The sequence below is a fragment of the Triticum aestivum genome, chromosome 5A (assembly GCF_018294505.1).
Source record: "Triticum aestivum cultivar Chinese Spring chromosome 5A, IWGSC CS RefSeq v2.1, whole genome shotgun sequence".
Lineage (NCBI taxonomy): Eukaryota > Viridiplantae > Streptophyta > Magnoliopsida > Poales > Poaceae > Triticum > Triticum aestivum.
The window spans coordinates 651,840,571-651,862,905 of record NC_057806.1 but is presented as its reverse complement, the minus strand read 5'-3'; the positions used below and the strand labels follow the sequence as shown (position 1 = coordinate 651,862,905).

At 44.0% G+C, this 22,335-nt stretch overlaps 2 protein-coding genes, 1 long non-coding RNA gene and 1 other non-coding gene across 13 annotated transcripts; 3 read left to right on the top strand and 1 right to left on the bottom strand.

Moving 5' to 3' along the window:
- Positions 1–57: 57 nt before the first annotated feature.
- On the top strand, positions 58–1,121 carry LOC123108196 (uncharacterized). Its single transcript, XR_006451855.1, has 3 exons — positions 58–174; positions 409–629; positions 798–1,121. It is a non-coding gene; the product is annotated as an uncharacterized lncRNA (long non-coding RNA).
- Positions 1,122–3,739: 2,618 nt separating this feature from the next.
- Positions 3,740–3,812, top strand: TRNAE-CUC (transfer RNA glutamic acid (anticodon CUC)). The gene has a single exon. It is a non-coding gene; the product is annotated as a tRNA-Glu (tRNA).
- A 3,383-nt stretch (positions 3,813–7,195) lies between these two features.
- On the top strand, positions 7,196–10,492 carry LOC123105644 (uncharacterized). 10 transcript variants are annotated; one of them, XR_006450952.1, is made up of 4 exons: positions 7,202–7,787; positions 7,986–8,043; positions 8,672–9,283; positions 10,202–10,492. XR_006450952.1 is itself a non-coding variant. In XM_044527744.1 (3 exons), the coding sequence occupies exons 1-3, from the start codon at positions 7,387–7,389 to the stop codon at positions 8,702–8,704; spliced, it is 492 nt and encodes a 163-aa protein (XP_044383679.1). In that variant the 5' UTR covers positions 7,202–7,386; the 3' UTR covers positions 8,705–10,492. The 10 variants fall into 10 exon arrangements, 3 of the variants coding, with proteins under 3 accessions (XP_044383679.1, XP_044383680.1, XP_044383681.1); XR_006450955.1 differs by lacking the exon at positions 8,672–9,283 and adding an exon at positions 8,326–8,459; XR_006450954.1 differs by having other exon boundaries at positions 8,326–8,857.
- A 3,459-nt stretch (positions 10,493–13,951) lies between these two features.
- On the bottom strand, positions 13,952–16,929 carry LOC123108195 (uncharacterized). The gene is made up of 2 exons (XM_044530029.1): positions 16,800–16,929; positions 13,952–16,174 (listed from the first exon to the last, which is right to left on the bottom strand). The coding sequence occupies exon 2, from the start codon at positions 16,162–16,164 to the stop codon at positions 14,806–14,808; it is 1,359 nt and encodes a 452-aa protein (XP_044385964.1). The 5' UTR covers positions 16,165–16,174; positions 16,800–16,929; the 3' UTR covers positions 13,952–14,805.
- Positions 16,930–22,335: the final 5,406 nt, after the last annotated feature.

The following is a 22,335-nucleotide window of genomic DNA, read 5'->3' as shown; positions in this document are numbered from 1 at the left end:
GAAATGTTTGCGAGGAAAACACATCGAATATCTTGCTGGAGTTTTCCCCCACCCACTGCACGCCGTCGTCCGGCTCTCACCACACCGACCTCCATGCCGTTGTCGGGAACTCCCCCGCCACAAGATTCTCCCGTTCAGGTAGCGGACAGTTCGCCACAAGATTCTCCCGTGCAGGTAGCGTATGGAAGGTACCTTCCTCTTCAGATTTTGTATATGGCAGTGTAGTACTATGTGGTTAACCCAAAACTGATGCTATTAGCATGTCTGTATGCTAGCTTGTTTAATTCCATATACACGCTTCACTCCATGTATGTAGAATTATTAGCATGTGAGACGACATTTAGAATTTGATTCTCTGTTTTGTTCACTATGTTGGTATTAATTTGTGTAATAATATGTTCATTACAGATCCTGAACGGGAGTAAGCAAATTAGTTCCTGGAACTTCTCTGTCGGGATGCACATGCCATAAGAACAACTGTAGCCGCCATCGCCGCCGGTTATGGAGCTCCACACCATTGCCCAGTTGCATGAGAGCATGTTCAATCTTCTCCATTCAATACTATGTACAAATGGTGAACTCTTTGGCAAACAAGAAGATATGAGGATTAGGCATATACGCCCCATAAGGTAGCTATATAGTAATTCATGTGTTGTAGTGTGGATTATGGTCACGCTCTGTCTTGGACTGCAGATAGCTAGGTTAACAAAAATGTATATTCTGCATATTTTCTGAATTTTTAGTAATTGCTAAATAAGTAATGTACCCAGTGGTACTAATTAATTCTTCACATGCAGGAACGTGGAGAGATGGTGGGCTCCAAGGAGATAGCGATGTTGTCGCGCTTGCAGCTTGTCGAAGGGTTAGTAGATGATGCTCAATGCCATAAACCTGCACTGATCTTCACTCATGTCATCTGATAGAAGTCTATTGAATTTCAATTAACTTTTGCTGTATGTTATCCATGATGTAAGTAGAGATAGGAAGGTCCAAAAAAAATTGAAGCACAAGGGGGATGGTCACAAATGATTTACTTGGTAAAATGTTTGTGAAGTATGGCAAATTATGACCTTAGCAAAACTTTTATTTACATATATTCATATATACTTTGAATATTAGAAACGTGCATTCCACGTATATGGTTAGATCTTAATATTCTTTGTTATTCAAAATACTTGTACTCACTAGGATTTCATTTTTTTATTTACCTTCAGTGGCGAAGCCAGCCGGAATAAGCTGTGGGGTCAATTGACCCCACAGATTACATGTAGAATTGCCACTGACTTGAAGGAGTATTATATTACTGCTATTTTTTGTCCACCTTGATCCTTCACTGCTATTTTTCCTAGGCAACTTCACATGGAATTAGGATCACTTAATAAGGTTCCGGTATCTTTTTTGTATTCGCTTGCTTTATGCATTCCGCTATCATCAAGATTTGGATCTCTTATATGGTGCATGGATGTTGTAGATTTGTTAGTGTTGATTTGCAGTGGCTAGAATTTAATCAGTGATCCATGTACATGTTGATTGTTATGAAACCATGCGACGGAATCTTGATCTTGACAATGTCTAGAAATCTGGTTCATCAGAGACAAAATCCCACCTTAATTCTCCCCTTTGGATCATGAAATGTTGGGGTTAACAAGATGCCATGTAAGATGGGTTGAGATTTGCTATACGGTAACTTTCTTTTGTTCAAATGTTCTCTGCTGTTTTGAAACCTTAATGTTCTCTGTTGTGGGGTGACAGTGTCAATGTTTATGCTAACAAGCAAGAATTTTTTTACACGCGGTGAGTATTGAACAGTGAACACACTGTTGCATCCCTCTTGCAACCTTTACAATTTATGTTGGCAACTCTAATATAGTGGTTTTAAGACTGTTCAGGGAGAGACAGATTGGGTATATGCAGAGAAGAACTAGCTAAATATTGTTAAAATATTTCATTCTATTCTTTTGGGCCCACAGTTGCAACATGTGTTGTCCATACCAGCAGCAAACTACTCGCATGTTTTAATTATTGACTAACAGATGTCCACTGCTTTGCTTCTGGCATACGAGAGACCAGAATCATCTGAGAGAGATATTTGTGCACCAAATTCCGTTAAGCACAAAGTCAATGCTGGAGATACTAAAGACGTACCCCAGTTACAGTTATGTAAACTGGTGGGTCTCTTCTCTTATCATGTGTTCCTTGTATGTATCAAATGGCACATGTTTTCCTGAATGGTCGTGTTTGTTCGTGTGTTGAATAACTCTGTCTGATTTTGCAGCAACGCTTACATGGATCATATCTTTCCTACCACATTGATTTTAGCAGGAAAATCCGAGGAATCTGGAGGAGATTCAGGGTTTTGGAAAATCACTTGTAATTTCCTGAAGTTTTTTGAAATATTGAAGGATACCTTGGAACGACGAAGTTCCCAATCTTCATGGTAGATGATAAGACACTGGCTGCTGAAGTTGCCTCGCGTAGAACAATAGCATGTCCTTATAATTTGCTCATATTGATTATGATAGCATTGTTTTGAACATTCTATCCATGTTGATAAAAAGGAGATGATTTGGTATGCCCTCCTTGTAGAGGATCGAGCCTGGTCGATTGGATGAGTGTTGTTGAGACGACTCAACCCACCATCAATTCGAGCTTGCCTTCATGGTGTGTGATTATATTTAGGTAGATAAAACCATCTGACGCAGGAAAGAGACAAAGATGTCCAAAAATCCGAACCACCAGGACGACAATTGCAAGATGGGATTGGATGGTGCGGACACATTGCTTGCGATGAGCCTGTTTGGACTTTGGATTGTAATGAAGTTTCATTTAGACCAATTCTTGTTAAACATAACATGCTATTGTGACTATTATGAACAAAAATTTGATTTAGACAATCAAGATGTCGAATAAATTTCTAAACTTACGTGCGTTGCACGTGCACGCTTACTAGTGTATTCCAAAGTGCCTACCAAGTCGCCGTCATCCTTTTCCAAATATAATAAGTAACCCTCTCTCTCATTGCATCTAATCCACTCTAGGAACTTGCTAGGATTCCATCGCAGTACATAAAGGGCACAAGCTATATGAGGGGCCCTGGCTGGTCAAATTTTGTGGGCCCGTAGCAATCATGCAATGCTTGCCACACAAAAACACTTAACTTCAAAAGTGGACTTTTTTTTCAGAGTTTAGCCAAATGAAGGGTTAAGGCACTATACATGGAACTTGTGGAGTACTCCCCATTCTTATTGCACGCGCACAATCATCATCTGGCTTATCAGAGAGATATCACAGAGTATCTGTATAAATTTCCCAAATAATTTGTATCCTCGCTACCAGATGATCTCTTAACTAGACATCCAACATTGCGAATTCAAATCATTACCCTTAAGGATGAGTAAGGTCCAAGGAAATAAAAAGTCCAAGGAAATGAATCTTGAGATGAGTGTGACCCAAGGGTCATGCCAAAATATAACCCTCCTCCCATTGCACATATTAAACGCGACGCCCCACCTGAACATGTTTGATTTCCTGCAGAGCTAGCCTAGTGGATCTCAGTAGGATAATTAACTTTTTTCATGTTGAACTATCTCGTGCAAATGGAGGGGTACATTCTTGTTAGTACAAGAAACCAACCAGGGTAAGTTAAACGTGCATCTCCTCGGCTACGTGCGTCTAGTTTGGTCCTTGCGACGGAATACAACAATACATTATAAGAAGCATTTGTCTTAGACAATCACAATCCGTCGTAGTCTAGGTGGTTAGGATACTCGGCTCTCACCCGAGAGACCCGGGTTCAAGTCCCGGCGACGGAAATGTTTTGCATTCTTTTACTACTTATTTTTTAGCATTTCATTGATCCATACACTCCTTTGTCAGAAAGTATGGTAGCTTTCGCCAGTTCTCTTCCAAAACCGTGGCTTTGTTTTAAACCTTTGGCCTGATTTTGACAGTTGAAGCTCTCCTACATTCTCTATAGGTTCTTCAAAAGGAACTGTGGAAACAATGTATTAGTTTCCCGGCAAAAAAAAAGCATTAATTTCATTCCCTTTCAGGATCAGAAACACACACAAAATACAATTCCGCAGCATACATTTTACCCAAGGACAGTTCTGAGTCTTCCAAGTCCTTTCCAGGGTTTGTCTAGGATCACAACTCAAATCTCGTTGCAGGTATGTGTTAAACATTGTCACGTATGGATATGGGCCACCATCGGTTGGGGTAGTTAGAGGAGATCTCTTTGTTTTATTTTCATGTTTATCTCTTGATGTAATCCTCTCTATCTCCATGTATCTCTCTGGTGGTTTCAACTACCTCGATGTATGCCTCCTGCGAGAGCTGGCCTCGCCATATCAATATATATACGCGGGCTCCCATATTACGAGGGTTGAGACGCTTCTACAAAACCTAACATGGTAATCAGAGCCTCCCTCTTCCCTCTCGTCTAGCCTCCATCATCGATCTCCACCAACGCATCAAACCTCGTCTCGCCATGTCTTCCTCCAGCTCAACTCTCTCCTCCGTTGGCCTAAACAACACTATCTCAGAACCCCTGACTCGCACGAACTATGTTCTGTGGCGAGCTCAAACCCGATCTCAGATTATAGGAGCGGGCCTCCTAGGATACCTAGATCAAACAATCCCAGAACCACCAGCCACCATCACCTCAAAGAACGCTGAAGGCAAAGATCAGATCGTTCCAAACCCAGCCTACTCCGCCTGGTTGATCCAGGATCAACAGCTTGTAGCCTATCTCCTTCGCAATCTCTCGAAAGAAGTTCTGGTGCAAGTCGCCTCCTTAGAAAAATCCCACGCCATCTGGACTGCTGTCGCAAACATGTTTGCTGCCCAGTCCAGGTCGCGAGCCAACAACTGCCGCGCCGCCCTCTCCAATGCCCAGAAGGGTTCTCAATCCGCTGTTGCGTACTTTGGTCAGATGCGTGCACTCGCAGATGAACTTGCCATGGCTGGAAAGCCTCTTCTCGAAGGAGAGCTAATTTCCTTTCTCATTGCTGGCCTTGACATGGACTATCAACCCCTCATATCCGCTCTTGATGTTCGCACTGAGCCTCTCTCCGCCGACGATCTGTTCGGCATGGTGTCGAACTTCGATCAGAGAGTGGAGATGTTCCACGGATCTGGATGGGGCGCCTTCAAGTCCTCCGCAAACGCCGCCGCTCGCGGACGCGGTGGCCCTCCCAAGGGAAACCGTGGTTTCCCCAAGAGTGGTGGCAACAATGGCAGCAGCAACGGCGGCTTCAACAACGGCGGCAACAATGGTGGCTACTGCGGCGGCGGCGACCATGGAAACAGCGGTGGCAATGGCTACCGCGGCGGCGGTGGCGGCAACTACAACAACTGCAACAACAACCATGGTGGCGGCGGCGGCTTCTACAACAACAACGGCCAGCCGCGTCACTACTACAACAACAACCAAGGTCGCCACTTTGCCGGGTATGAACAAGTGTCAGATTTGCAAAAAAAAACTAACCACATCGCAAAAGAGTGCAAATGGCGTTATGCAGAGGATAACTCCCAGAGGAAACGAGTTGCGACGGCAGCAGATACCTCCTACGGAGTTGACTCCAACTGGTACCTTGACTCCGGCGCCAACGAGAACATTACCTCTGATCTTGAGAAGCTGACCATGCATGAAAGATATCACGGCAAGGAGCAAATCAACACAGCAGAAAACGCTGCAGGTATGATGATAAGTCATGTTGGTCAGTCTATTGTTAAAACCCCACATTGTGATATTCATCTCAAAGATGTCTTACATGTTCCAAGTGCATCAAAAAATCTCCTTTCCGTTCATCGTATCACACTTGATAATGGAGTTTTTATTGAATTTCACCCATTTTTCTTTTTGATCAAGGACCAGGTCACGAGGAGGGTCCTCTATCGCGGTAGATGTGTGCACGGCCTCTATCCGTTGATTCCCAAGTTTTCCAAGTTCAATAAGCAAGCTCATGGAGCCTTCAAAGTCTCTTCAAAACGATGGCACAATCGTTTAGGCCACCCATCTTTTTCTATTGTTTATCAAATTCTTAGTAAATATAAGCTACCTTTTGTTGGTGAGCATGATCGTGAAACTATTTGTGATGCTTGTCAGAGGGCAAAAAGTCATCAATTGCCCTATTCTATTTCTACCAGTGTGTCCACAAAAACCCTTGCAACTTATTTTCTCTGATGTATGGGGCCCAGCCCCCTCCTCTGTTGGTAGACACACATATTACGTGAGCTTCATTGATGATTATAGCAAGTACACGTGGATCTATTTGCTTAAGAAACGCTCCGATGTTTTCCAAGTTTTTCACAACTTCCAATCCCTGGTTGAGAGAAAATTTGATAGCAAAATTATTGCCATGCAATCAGACTGGGGTGGTGAGTATGAAAAACTCAACTCCTTTTTTCAGAAAATAGGAATTTCTCATCATGTTTCCTGTCCTCATGCTCACCAGCAAAATGGCTCCGCAGAATGTAAACACAGACACATTGTTGATGTGGGGTTTTCACTCCTTGCTGCTGCCACTACACCACGACACTGCATTCCCTACTGACATGTGTTGGCAAAAGTCAATTTCGCCGACCGACTGTTGGTTGGAAAAACTTCTATCAAACTGTTGGTCGGTAATACTCACGTGTCCCAATCAACTATCGGTCGGGAATGCTGAAACATATAGCATCAAACTGTTGGTCGGTAAAAGTTACACTACTATCCGACCGTGGGTCGCCAACTGGGCCGCCAAAACATTTGTGCGTGCGCGCGCCTGGGAAACACTTAGCGCGCGAAGCAATCCAAATTTTTCGACCCCTCGCCCCCACAGGCCACAGGCCACAACCCATCTCCCCCACACCTAAAAAAGAAAAACCTAAGGGCCTCTTTGGATTGAAGGATTTTCATAAGAATATTGAAGGATTCCAATCCATTGGATTTTTTCCTAAAGAAGCCCTTTGGATCAAAGGAACCACACCTCCAAAATTCCTATGGATGCATTCCTACACCTCAATCCTATAGGAATTTCAACATCCACTATAACCTCTTTTTTACACTGATTCGCGTAGGATCGAGGCACTTTTCCTGTGTTTTTCCTGTGTTCCATCCAAATGACCATTTTTGTAGTTTTCCTCTATTTTGTAATCCTCTGTTTTGCACCTACAATCCCGTTAAATTCCTGTGTTTTTTGAATTCATTTGTTTTCTAATCCTGTGATCCAAAGAAGCCCTAATCTATCCCCTATCTCTCGGCCCTCTCTCCCTTATCTCTTTCTCTTCTGATCTGAGCAGCGGCGGCTCCCATCCTCTCCCTCAGATCGAGCTCCGCCCCGATGTGGAAGAAGGCCTCGCCGCCCAGATGTGGAGGAAGGCCTCGCCGCCCCGTCGATTTGCATGCGAGCTCCACCCCGAAGTAGAGGACATGGTACGCGGACTTCTATCTGTGCGCATCTAGCCATGGAGATGGAGGGCTCGCCCCTCTCGCGCATCTCCTCCGCACAGAGCGCTAGCAGCCCACATGGCGTAGATCCGCCATCTCGTCAGTCCCACGCGCCGGCCACCGGTGGCTACCGCACTGTTCTGTTCATCCCCCGCCCGCCGCACGCGACGGCCCACACTGCCATGTTGTTTTGCTGCAGCCAGACCGCCGCCCCTGCCCTCGCGCACCGGGCAGAGGCTCGTTCTTCCTGGTGGTTGTTCACTCTTGGCGACTACGCGTTCCTCCCGGTGGTGGCGCTCTGCACACTGCTTCGCCTTTCTCCCAGAGGCTGCCGTTCGGCCCCTACCTCTAACCAGTGAGTCCTTCCCATTTGCTTCGAATTTTGATGTGCAACTGTAGGTTTATCTTAATTCCCTCAGATCCCTATTTGTCAGTTTGCAGTAGAACTACTCGTCTTTCCTAGACCCTCATTAAATTAGTTTCTCTTACTAGATCATAATTGTTTGATTATTGGCAAACAATCATTCTTTACCTATCCCTTTTGCATCCGCAGATTGATTCAGCAACACAGACAGACGTGGATTCTAGTACAATGTCTGGGAAAAAAGCTGGTACACCTCTAAACTTTGTAATATCTGGGAGAGGATGACTAATCTAATATTATCCAACATACATGTTTGTTGTCCTTGACCTGGATGCCGATGACACTCTTTTTCATTCAGTTTGAAGTTGGTTTGCATTGTTTCTGCAAAAGAATTTTGTCTGAATGTCATAAAAAACATGTTGATATGTCATTATAGAATTTTGTTGCTTCTGTTGGAACCTGCATTATCAATTTTACAGCATGCAAAAGTTACTACTAACAGGTTACATGCTGGTTTTTGACTGTTTAGGTTTCGACTTTGGATATCTGAACAAATTATATATGGAGATTTCTTCTATTATAATAGAAGTTAAACTTACCAAAAGAACAGAGGATGTTTTAAATAAGAGCATTGTCTTCTATGCTATTTACAATGTCAAAATGGTATGCTAGTTTTCTGAATCTTAATCCAGCAACAATAAATAGTTTTTGACCGCAAGTTCTGAATTTTAATAATGATGGTTGAAATGAATGGAACCTATATCCTGGCTTGCCACTACTATATTGTTGCTTCTTATAAAACACTTACGCACAGATGGTTTCTCTTGGTTATCATAAGTGAACATTTTTGTGATAATTTTCTCTTTGTTTTTTAGTGGGGAAGGAAAGCTTCAAGATATTCCATTTAAAGCGCTGGTATCTATTTGAAAATTAATGTATGTGCATACCTCCTTGATCCCAACAGTATTTGTGTACTGTATAGGAATCCTGAGCAGTAGCAAGTCAGGTGCTTAATGGTGATCCTACCGTGCATATTGCATAAGCAAGTTAGTTCTAAAAAGGTAATTGTTAATTCGCCCGCGTCCGTCCCGCTATTGCCACAACTCATCTTGCATAAGTGTTCCTATAAGTTGGTACAAAGATTTGACCGTGAATGAACTTCATACAGATAACACAGTAGTTTGTGCACAACCATATTGCCTTTTCTCGCATAATATGAAAACATCAAAATTAACCAGAGAAGTGAATATATCTTCTCTAACACTGTCCACATGTTCCTCTGTCAGTTTGGATCATAAGAAGTTGAACTATCAGAAGCACATGGTCTTCCACATCATTTTGGCACCTTACCTGTGGGTGTCCACGACAACAATTTTTGCGGGCTTGGATGTGGCACCACGGGCACCCAATCGCAGCTTGAATTGCTAGTGCTTAGTGCAGTGGGATCAGAGGATGGTCATCAATAGTTAACACACGCCAGCAGAAATGTAATAACCAAATCTTAAACAGCACACGAGATAGTTTATTTCTCTTATGCGTAATCTGATGGTTTCCTAGGTTCTGGCTCTTATACCTTCTGAAGATTTGTATGTAGATTACATATGCTTCTCTGAAAGTAATGGCTAAATCTAATCTAATTTGTGGCACTGAAGTACAGATGCTTTTCTCTGACACTGTTATGAATATAATAGTCAGGTTCAGTCTAAGTTCATATGCTTTTTGATTAGTAATTTGCAGGTCCTCATGTGCTTAGTACTGCATTTAGAAATGATTGCGAGTAGATTCTTCTATATGTATGTGTAATTGTGTACACCAAATGGAGTCCTTGAAATTCATTTCTAACATAGGGGAAGTATGTATAACCTTCTGATGTACGTGGGTTTTTCACAATACTTTTCCTAGGCCATGCTGCACTCATCATTGAAACTCCTAGCTGTGTATTAGGTAGTAATCATTTTGCCTAATTTATTGCCATCAAGTGAAGCAAAGTGTGGTCTTTTCCACCCCAGAGAAGAAAAAGAAAGAAAACTATGCAGTCTTTTCTACAAGAATGGCTTTCGTGTGTCCGTCCGTGGATGTGTTGCTCCCAATAATTGGGCGTCTGGACATTCTAAATTGTTGCCTTGTGTCCAGATGATACACCATGTAATATACTTCCTGGTCTGCGGCTTGTGGAGATTGATACAGGCTACATGGTGGGTCAGTGTGGCATTGATGTTTTATTATGCCTAACACATCACAGATTCAAATTAGAACATGTTGTGGCATTATTCTGAACATGCCGTGTTTTTATAATACTAAAATCCCACAGTTTGTTTTTGCCATTGATGCTTTATACAATTATTATTTTTGCCATTATCTCTATGAACGCATGAATTCACCGGTGACTTTTTTATCCTTTGTAGGAATGACATACAAGATTACGAGGAGGGAACCATGAATATGGCAGTTTGCATCAGCTAGACATTTTGTGTAATGGAGTAAAAATAATGTGTCTTTTAGGTATAATTTTGTAAACCTATATGGTGTCTTGTCAACTGGGTATTTTGTGTAATGGAGCAAACGATGAATCACCTGGACATGCATATATCATTTTGTAAACCTATCAGGTGCCTCAGTGACAGAAACATAAATGTTTCCTCCTTTCTGTTAGTTACCTTTATCTATAAGAATATTCTTCTTTTGTTCTGGTTTAATATTTTCGGAGTACATGCAAGTTACTTTAACATGATTGATATTGTGTTGTAATGAGATGTGCAACTTGACTGATATTTTTTGGCAAGGCGCAAGCCAAATAATGGGTGGGTATTAAATATATCTTGCTTGGCTAAAAAAATGCTATCGATCAGTTGGCGGCAAAAGAAAACAACGTCCTATTGTTGGTCGGGAAAGATTTTTGGTAGGGCTGACAGAAAGTCGGTTGGCAAATATACTACCGTCGGACTATCGGTCGGGAAAGGTTCATGGCAATGTCAACATAAAGTCGGTCGGCAAAGAAATTACCATCAAACAATCGGTCGGGAAAGTTTACCATCAGACAGTCGGTTGGGAAAGGTTCATGGCAGGGCCAACAGAAAGTCGGTCGGTAATGCTTCTGATAGCCGTCAAACAGTCGGTCGGGAAAGATATGTTGGTTGGGAAAAGGCTTTCCCGTCTCGACTTTCCCCAACAGACAAGGTCGGTCGGCAATAGTCTTTCCCGACCGACTGTCTGTCGATGGCCGTTGTTTTCCCGACCAACTTGTCTCTTGGGGATGTAGTGTTGTGGTGTAGTGTGCCTCCATGCCCTTGAAGTTTTGGGATGAGGCCTTCCTCACTGCAGTTCACCTTATAAATCTACTCCCTAGTCGAGTTATCAACAATGAAACCCCAACTGAGCGCCTCTTTCACACCAAGCCAGATTATACTTCTCTCCGTGTTTTTGGGTGTGCGTGTTGGCCTAATCTTCGTCCTTATAACACTCACAAACTTAGCTTTAGATCAAAACAGTGTGTTTTTCTTGGCTATAGTGCCCAACACAAGGGAGTCAAATGTCTAGATGTGGCCACGGAACGTGTTTACATCTCCCGCGATGTTGTTTTCGATGAAACAAAATTCCCCTTTGCATCCCTTCATCCAAATGCTGGTGCCCTTCTTAAACAAGAAATACTTCTACTTCCACCTTCCCTCTCCGGCGTTGATCACGGGGGTGAACACAATAGTACTGATCAACCTTTGACTACTCATCATGTTTTGCCTGAGTTTATTGCCGCAGATTCGTCATCAGGAGAAAATTTGGATCCAAGCGGGCATCATTTTATGTGCCCCCCAGCAGGAGACACCGAAAAACGAGGTGGATCCGCCTCGGGATCGCCCCTGCAGGCGGCAGACAGATCCGCTTCGGGATCCGACGCTGCAGCGCCTGATTCTGCCTCGGTGCCCGTGCACCCCGTAGTGGACAGCGGCAGCGTCACGGGTGGGTGCATGCAACCCACCATCCAGCGCCAACCGGAGGAGGGCACGTGGAGGGGACCAACCGCAGACTCGCCCGGCCCCAGCGCCAGGGCGGATCGGTCTCCCAGCCCGCGGTCGCCTGTGCCAGCGACAGGATCTCCCTCGGGATTGGGATCACCAGCATCTGACGCTGACGCAGGAGGATCTCCACCTCCTGGATCGCCTGTGCAGCAACAACTTGTGGTCTCTCCTGTGGCACAGCGCACCAGATTACAAAGGGGAGTTACTACTCGTATGAATTACAAAAACTTCTCCAAATTTGGCATGTTATGTACTGCTGGTGAACCTAATAGTTTGAAAGCAGCTCTTGATGATCCCAGGTGGGAACAAGCAATGGAAGAAGAGTTCAAGGCCTTGATGAAAAACAAGACATGGCATCTTGTTCCCCCTCGGCAAGGCAGGAACGTGATTGACTGTAAATGGGTGTATCGAATCAAGAAGAAATCTGATGGCACAGTAGATCGTTATAAAGCAAGACTTGTGGCAAAGGGCTTCAAGCAAAGGTATGGCATAGACTACGAGGACACGTTTAGTCCAGTCGTTAAAGCTGCAACGATACGTCTTGTACTGTCAATTGTTGTGTCTAGGGGATGGAGTCTTCGACGGCTAGACGTACAGAACGCGTTTCTCCATGGTGTTCTGGAAGAGGAAGTGTACATGAAACAACCTCCTGGGTTTGAAGATAAAGATGCACCTTTTCATGTGTGTAAGCTTGATAAGGCTATATATGGATTAAAACAAGCACCTAGAGCATGGTACTCACGGTTAAGTATGAAACTGCAAGCACTTGGTTTTATTCCATCAAAGTCTGACACCTCCTTGTTCATCTACCATAAGCATCAAACCTTCATATTTGTCCTCATATATGTTGATGATATTATTGTCACCCGTTCTTCAAATGGAGCAGTGTCAGCTTTACTCAGAGACCTAGGGTCAGAATTTGCCCTCAAGGATTTGGGAGACTTGCATTTCTTTCTGGGTATTGAGGTAAACAAAATTAATAATGGCATTCACTTGTCACAAGCAAAATATGCAACAGAGTTGTTGAGCAGAATTGGCATGGCAAATTGCAAATCCTCACCGACACCCTTGTCTAGTTCAGAAACTTTGTCTTTAACAGAAGGAGAACCTTTGACTCAAGAGGACATTACTGGGTACAAAAGCTTGGTGGGTGGTCTTCAGTACTTAACTCTTACCAGACCAAATATCTCTTTTGCAGTTAACAAGGTGTGTCAGTTTCTCCATGCACCTACCACAGCTCACTGGACAGCAGCCAAAAGAATTTTGAGGTACATAAAGAATACTTTAGCCACAAGTCTTACGTTTCAGCAGTCATCTTCCACACTTGTGAGTGCCTTCTCAGATGCAGACTGGGTTGGTTGTTTGGATGACAGGAGGTCTACAGGAGGTTTTGCTATATTTTATGGTCCTAACCTAATTTCATGGTGTGCCAGAAACTGTGTCCAGGTCAAGTACAGAAGCAGAATATAAAGCATTAGCAAATGCCACAGCAGAGGTCATTTGGATTCAATCTATGCTTAAAGAACTTGGAGTACCTCAAGTTCAACCTCCCTGTTTGTGGTGTGACAATCTTGGTGCCACTTATTTGTCTGCTAACCCAGTTTTTCATGCCAGAACCAAGCACATTGAGATAGACTTTCATTTTGTGAGAGAACGAGTTGCCAATAAACAACTTGATGTTCGGTTTATTCCTTCCAAAGACCAGCTTGCAGATGGTTTCACAAAGGCCTTACCAACCAGAAGCTTTGAAGAATTCAGGCGTAATCTCAACTTGAGACAGTTGTGATTAAGGGGGCGTGTTAAACATTGTCACGTATGGATATGGGCCACCGTCGGTTGGGATAGTTAGAGGAGATCTCTTTGTTTTATTTTCATGTTTATCTCTTGATGTAATCCTCTCTATCTCCATGTATCTCTCTGGTGGTTTCAACTACCTCGATGTATGCCTCCTGCGAGAGCTGGCCTCGCCATATCAATATATATATGCGGGCTCCCATATTACGGGGGTTGAGACGCTTCTACAAAACCTAACAGTATGAAGGACAGATTACTTCTGTCTAACGTTTCACAAAATTCAGTACACAAGTAGGTAACAGAATAGGCAATACCACAATAAAGAACGAGTGTTAGCTTTAAGTTGTTCCAGGCTTGATTAGTGGACTAACCCTAAACTCTACAACCAAGTCGGTTCTTTAAAACATCCACAAGCATTCGGTAAAATAAGACAGTCCGGAGATTAGACACTCAAGGGAAAACTCAGTTGACCTGATACGAGGTGGCCTATTGTACATGTTCCTTTGACTAACCCACTCCAGCAGCACACTGAAATTTTTGAAGAAAAGCAACAGGTTGAAGAAGATTGTCACGATACCATATGGTGCGATTCTGAATATAGTAATTCATGGTACCAGCAAAATCAGACAGCCATTGAGCAATGCTGCCATGGCGTTACCTGCACACCCCTTCAACAAAATGGCCAACCAGCTCAAATGCAAAGACAGAACATGGGCTAACCACAGCTTAGTTCACTAGAAAAACAGCGCTTAGCTCAATTAAAAAAACAGTGTATGAAGTCTTGCGTTTCACTAGGACACAAGAGCAAAAGTTTTCACGGTGAATGCCATTAGATTGATGTAACAAACTGTCGCGCTGTGTGTCGCGTGTCCAGAATATTCGTGAACTTCTTCAGGAAAGAGATGTCTCGATCGTCAAAATCAGTCGCAAAGCCAACTCTGTGAGCCATGGCTTAGCACAGCTAGGTAGAGAGCAGGTGAAAACTGCAGTTTGGCTAAGAAATTTCCCTCAGGAAATTGCCATAGCTATGAACACCGATTGTATCTCTATTGCTAGCTAATATATTCACTCTTTCCTCGCAAAAAAAAAGACTGATGTAACAAACTAATAGCCATCATTATGATGATCATACATAAGGAAACACGTTCAATGATATTATAATTAATGGTTGTCATACCATCAACAAACCAGGTTAATGGCAATTAAGATGCTCCGTTTGTCGCCAAATTCCTACCCATTAATGTCCTCCATCTGCCTTGGGTCTTCTGCCTTTCTGCATCCAAAGACAGCGAGCCATCGACGACAAGGTTCGTGATCGCGAGGCAGGACAGCCAATCTATCTCATATGGGCAGAGGAAGTACTTCTTGGTCACATGCGCACTGTCGATCCTCCTCATCGACCTATCGCTGAGGCTGAACACAAAGAGGCCTTCCTCATCGATCCAGAGCACCACCGTCCCACTTTTGCCTCGGAACATCTCCAACCTGACCTTTGCCCTGATCCCCAATGTGGCCACCCGCTGCGGCAAGGAACTTCGCATGTCAATTCTTTCAGAAAGCACCCAGCTGCTCGAGTCAGTGCCAAGTGCATTGCTGTGCTTCCAAAGTAACATCTGAAGCCCTTGCACGATGAGCAACAGAATCCCCCCATCTGCTGAACTCCCCAACACTGGAGCCTTGTTGCGCTTTGCTTCGGGTGGGAGCTCCAGGTATGACAATTCCATATTGCCAATGTGCAGCGTGGCAATGTGAGTGAGCGACATTTGTTTCCAGCTACCACAGAGCCAATGGATGACACCACCAGAAGCAGTGGCTGAGGATGATACCAAGTAAAGGCCATGCATTAGATGAGGAACTCCTTGAGATCTCGTCCATGTTCCAGTCTTCGAGCTGTAGCACTCACAGATGAAACGATCTCCCTTTTTTATCCAAATGCCGGTCAGTTGGAAGGACTGGGACATGCATCCATAAATGTTGACATCATTGGTGACAAACAAGGCATAATGGTCAGGAGGTACATATCTGTGGCTAGGAATCTCAAAGGTTTCGCCAGTGAGAGGATTGCAGACACATAATAAATCATTCAGGGCCTGACCGTTGGGCGTGGCAACTTCTGATTGGCGGCGGAGGACCAGGAAGTTGTCCTGGGATGCAATGGGCTTATAGAAGTTAAGGCTTGCACCAAGACCTGGAATAAAGGTCTCAAGGGATAGTGGCTTAATAGCATTGCGAGCAGATTTGTTGCCAACAAAGTGCGACAATTCAGACATCCGCATGAAGCTTGGTGCCAAACAGCGGGTTTTGTCAATGTAATACTTCCAGAGGTCAGAGGAAGACCTTTTCTTGTCCTGGTAAAAGAAGCCAAGAAGGAGGGACGGGGTGAAACCGTGGTCGCGGTGCCGCCTCCTAAGGCGCTCAAGGAAGGCCGGGTCCTTGATGAGATTGCGCCAGAACTTGCAGGACGAAGCGAGGCGGGCAAGGGAGGCTGGATCAGAGATGTGTGTCGGGATCTTGTATAAGATGTCCATAGGAAGATGCGGTGCTGCATCGTCGTCCTCCATTGGTCTTTCCCTGCAAAGAAAAGTGATGCCCCATGTGCGTGTTCATGTCAAGACTTAAAAAAAATGCCCCGGGGAAAATATCACAATTTTTCTTAGGACGACTTAACAGAAGAATCTGATTGCAATATCGAAACGATGCATTTCAACAAACCCCCACAAGAAGACTGCAAGTTCAGTTTAAACTTGAAAATATCCAACAGAGCTAAGGTTATTTTGGTAGAACCATGATAAAAGATGCGACGGCGGGCGATTCGTGAAGCTACAAGGTAGAAACACATACCCCACTTTTTTCAGCAGCATTAGGGATAGTTTCTGACGAAAAATAAAAATATACAACTGTTTGAATTAGCACACACTGTTCTGTTCATCGACGTTAGGGTTAGGCCTCCAGAAAATATCCCCAACTGTTTGAGCCTCCATTAGCCTACCACGGTCAAAATAGAACTCTACGCAGCAACCCCCGCGCACGGGATCCCTGGGGTGGGACTAGCAATCGATCGATTTTGCTGGGTCGGGAGCTGACAGTGTATGGCGGAGGCGGGGGGAGCAGACAGATGGAACTAAGACGAACTAGACTCTAAGAACAGCCGTCAAGCTTCGAAGTGGAGAGACCTACCCAGGAGTAAGAGAGATACCTGGCCGCCGCCGCCGCCGCCGCCGCCGCCTTCTCGCCACGAGCTGAGCTGCCTGTCTACTGGTGTGCCGTCGTGTGCGGGGAGAGGACGAGAGAAAGGTGACTCCGCCGTGAACAGGCACCACGTCCACGTGTACCGCTCGGTCAATACAAAAGGCCGCTGAGAGTGTTGTATGGGCTGAGCAAAAAGCCAAGAAAGGCTTTGCCCAACTCAAACAGGCCATATTGTGTGATTCATGCTCCCATTTACGGCCACGCCACGGCCCATTTATGTCCTCGATTTTTTATTAACAAAAAGGTATATTGATTAGCAGATTATAAAAAACTGTGCTGTACAAAATAATTCACGTATTCTCAAAAAACATATCATGTATAGAAGATAAAGAAAAATTCACGTATGTACAATAGAAATCATATGTCTGTAATAAAAAATGTTCATGTATGAACAACTATTCTCAAATGAATGAATGTAAATGTTTTTCTCATGCATGAACATTTTTTCATATGAGATGAATATTTATTTCCAAGAAAATAAACAATTTTATTTTTCATATGCAAAGTTTCTCCATTTTAAAATTTTCTTTTCACAATATGTCTTATTAAATAACAAAAATGGGTGGTCGAGGAGGCGGTCGCTGGTGTGCGGCGTAGAGAGGATGAGCATGAAGATGTTGGTGAAGGTGGCGAAGTGGAGGTCGAATACGGTCATGGCATGTATGATCACTAGGTGGGTGTCGTCGGTATAGGAGTGCGGATCCACCAACATGAAATCAGAAGGTTTTTGCGATGGAGAGAAATAGGGAGGGTTTGGCCTTTCCTGGTCAACGCAGCGAAATCCTTGGTGCTTTTGCAGCGAAATCGGAAGGCTTTTTCCCTCGCTTCCGATAAAAAACTCCTCAGTCACTCCCACGATCACATTTGAGAGATGCGGCGCAACTTGCAGAGGAGCTTGTCAAAACTAAGAATGGAATAGTTAATGATATCATGATGGTGCAACTTGCGGGTGAGAAACTGTAAGTTGCTTAACAAGAGTAAATAGCATAAAACTACTAGTTTACAGGTTAGGATTTTTAAAAACTACCAGTTTTTAATTTTTCTTAAAAAACTACCAAACGCGCGGTCCGCTGTTTTAAAAAACCCAAACCCACGGTGACTAGCGATTTAACCGTTTTTCTGACGGATTGGGCCCATCTGTCAGCCCACGTGGCCATGCGCGCTCACGGCGCGGCAGTTAACGGTCGTTAGCCGACGCGGTCCGGTCGGAACCAAAGTAGGCGGTCGGGCCACACACTCTCTCACTCCCCCTCCTCTCCCCCGCAGTGACCTAGGTGGGCGATGGCGGCGGCGCAGCCAAATGTCGTCGTCGGCGAGCTATTGAGCCAAGGCGGCACCGGCCAGGAGGGCGGTGGACAGTCAGAGGTGGACAAATGGCTAGGCAGCTCGAGCTTCCCGACGCAGCGGTCGCAGCAGCCATCACCGCCCGCGGCTCCTGTGGATCCGGCGAGCTCAGATCCGGAAGTCCGCGCGGCCAGGGCAGTGGCGAAGCGCATCCACGCTGATCCAGCAGGCGGCCACCATTGGGCGTCGTCCTTTGGTGGAGTGAGGTAAACACTGGTCAATGTTTCTGGTCTGGGTCCTTTAGTTAAAATTTTTGGGTGCTTTAGTTCAAATTAGAACTAGAGATACTCCCTCCGTCACGATTTAGAAGGCATACATCAGAAATCTCTGGGATCAAGGCGTTTCACGATTGACTCTAGTTTCCTTTGCATGCGACTGAAAAATATTAGCGTAGTTAATAGCACAGCGCCTAATTGCTTGAAAAGTCAATGCGCAGTAACCCATGGCCACTAAATGAGCAGCCCTCACGCATGCATTGGTGGAGACCGATTCCAGCGGGTATTTTTCCCTTGCATGCAGAACTAGCTTTTACACACTCGTTCATACCATGCATGCATCAATTACACCCCGACGTGAGCAGCGTAAGATTCACACGGTCGCATCTCGCATGCATACAGTACTAGTAGGAGTAATTGTATTGGCGCCTTAAATCTTGTCTATTTTGGAAACACACGTAAATCTAACTGTGCCTTCTAAACCGTGACGGAGGGAGTAGTAATTGTTTGTTCTTGGCATGCTACTATATTTTATTGGTTAAGCCAGTGTAGAAGAAAGTGCATTTGGTTAGTTCATTTGGTCAGTGCATTCACTGTAATTAGAAGAAAGTTCAGTAATGTTCAGTGACTTAAAAAACGGTTGTTTGTCAATTTAATCCTACAGCTTAGATGAGGAGATTTGAGACTTGAGGTTACATTTCCAAGAAATAGATAATATGGAGAAAAAGTATTCAGTTTCCTCATATATCAGTTATCTGACCATATTAGCATTGGTTGAGTTGGAGGGCTATGGCATGGATGCATTTCTGACATATGTAAAGGAAGAGGGAAAGGGGCTGGAGGGTGTGGAGGCCCTGGATAGTGAGGAGGCATTAGAAGAAATGCTTGACTTATTTGTTGATAATAAGGTATTGAACATCAGTGTCAGAAAAGCTACTGATCCAAGCCCAGCAGATGAGGAACAGATCCCCATTGATCATGTTGGTGATCCTGTTGTTTACAGAGTTTCACAAGAAGGTGTTCTGTACCCTGCCTCTAATGCTAGTTTGCCAGCTTTAACCTCTGATGAGCCCTACATGAACACACAACAAAGCAGCAATTTTAACAAAGGGAAAACAGTTGTGGAAGAAGAAGATGTAGAAGAAGAAGCAGATGAAGAAGAAGAAGATGTACCAGAGGAAGAAGATGAAGTTGAAGATGACAAATCATCTTCAGATTTTGAGTTCTTTAGGGATGATTACAGAGGGGAGAAAATTTCTTACAAAGCTTGGTGTAGGGGTGAAGATGAGGCTGGCACTGATACTGCAGAGCACTTTTGTGCAGCTAACTCAGAACCTTCTGAGTTTTGGGAGGAAGAACCAGTTGTTTTTGAAGATGAAGTAGTAGAGGATCCTGCTGTAACTACAAAAGCAGCCAAAAAGCTTAAGCCGGTTAGAAAACCTGGCCCAACTAGCAAGTCTCACAGTGAGCCTGAGCACATCAAGTTTGAAGATTATGTCCCTGAAACTGATGAGTACTGTTTTCCAGGTGATTTTGGCATAAGTGATGAAGATGATGCACCAAGGCTGCCATCTGGAAGGAAGAGTAGGAAGAAGCAGAAGAAGGAGAGGATATGGTATGATCCATCAAGGCCTGATGCACATGAGCAGTTTGCAATGCATTTGTGCTTTGAAAATGTAGTTGAGTTCAGAGAAGCACTTAGAAATTTTCATGTGAGGACTCTTAGGAATTTTGAGTATCACAGAAATGAACTAACTAGGGTTATTGCTTGGTGCTCTGACAGAAAACATGGTTGTGAGTTTTACATAGTTGCCTCCAAGATAGCTCATGAGGCAACTTTCAGTATCAAGAAGATGAACCTGGATCACACTTGTGGAGCAAGTGGAGAGAACACAAAGGTGACAGTCAATTGGGTTGCTAAGGTTTGTGAGGATACAGTCAGATCCAACCCTGGAGCTGGTGTTGACACAATTATGTCATACACAAAGAAGAAGTTTGGTGTGCATGTGCCTAAAAGCTTGGCATATAGGGCAAGGAAGCAAGCAGTTGAGGTTGTGCAAGGAGATCACAAACTCCAGTGTCACAGAATAAGGGACTACCTGCAGTGTGTGCTAGATACTAACCCTGGCAGTAGGTGCATAGTAACAACACATGAGGACCCACTTAACCCAACTCCTACCCCAAGGTTTCACTATATGTTTTACTGCTTGTTTGCATGCAAGGAGGGTTTTCTGAATGGATGCAGGCCATTTATAGGTAAGTATTCAGAAATTTATATGCTTTTTAAACATTGATGTACTTAGGCACTCATGTTATCATGTTAGCAGGTCTGGATGGTTGCGTCATCAAGCTAAGCACTGGTCAGCGGATATTGGCAGCTATAGGGAGGGATGGCAACAATAACATCTTCCCAATAGCTTTTGGTGTTGTTGATAAGGAAGAGACAGACAGTTGGACATGGTTTCTCACACAGTTGAGAACAGTCATTGGAACTGACAATAAGTTTGGCAAATACACAATTATGTCTGACAGGCAGAAGGTATTGTTCTGAACCTAGTCTTTACATTTGCCTTTACATTTGCCATGAGTAAAATGTTATTCAGTAGATGAGTAACACTTAAGATTACCTTACATTGAACAGGGATTGTTGAATGCAATAGATGATGTATTCCCTGACTCTCCACAAAGGTTTTGTCTTAGACATATTTATGCCAATTTCCAATCTGCTGGTTTCAGAGGAGAGGAACTTAAGAAACATTTAGATTAGGCTGCCTATTCCTTTACCAAACATGGACATGATTTAGGCATGGAGAATTTGAAAAAAGAAAGTTTAGAAGCTTGGCAGTGGTTGTCACAGATACCACAGCATACCTGGGCTAGGTATAAAATGGACACTGTATGCAAAACAGACCTGGTAGTAAACAACCTTAGTGAGGTTTTCAATAGAATGATATTGGATGTTAGGAACAAGCCAATCAGGACTATGTTAGAGGGCATAAGAACAAAGCTGATGATTAAGTTTCAGAAGATCAGAGAGAAGATAGAGACATGCAGATGGGAAATCACACCTACTTATTCAGAGATTTTAGAAGAGGGGAAGAAGTGGGCTAAATATTGTGAAGCATACATGGCAGGGCTAGGGATATGGCAGGTCACAGGTAGCTCTGAAAACACATATTGTGTTAATTTGAACAATGAGACCTGTGACTGTAGGAGGTGGGACATGACAGCTATCCCCTACAGTCATGCCATTGCTGCAATGCAGAAAGTGAAGATACACCATGAAGACTATGTTTCTGCTTTTTTCAAGAAACCCATGTATTGTGAAACATATAAGCACATAATATTCCCTGTGCCAGGTCCTGACCATTGGCCTCATACACCTGGTGATAATATTTCTCCCCTTGTGTTTAGAGAAAAGAAAGGTAAAAAACTAACTACCAGGAGGAAAGGCCTGTTTGAGGTGCCAGCTAAAAAGGATACTTCTAGGATTGGTACAGTGACATGCAGCAACTGCAAGAAGCAAGGGCACAGGATCAACAATTGTGGTGTCCCTTTGAAACCTAAGTTCCAGATGAGGCTGAACAAGCACCAGGTATGTCCATTCATTCCATTGTTACATTCATTGCATTGTTACATTCATTTCATTTGTAGAAAAATAGTTCTAACTAATATTGTTGTGTAGGAAAATAGAGCAAACTACTCTGAGGCTGGTTCTTCAATGGCTGCAACTGCACAAAGGCCACCAAGGGTACCTGCTGCCTCTGCACCTGCACCAACTCCTCCTCCAACAACAACTGAGTCAACACAGACAGCTTCTAGGTCAAGGAAGAGGGCAGCACCAGCTACAACAGCAGCACCACCACCTCTCAAGAAGAGTAGGACCAACACCTCTTCTGCAACAGTAGTACCACCTCCCAAGAA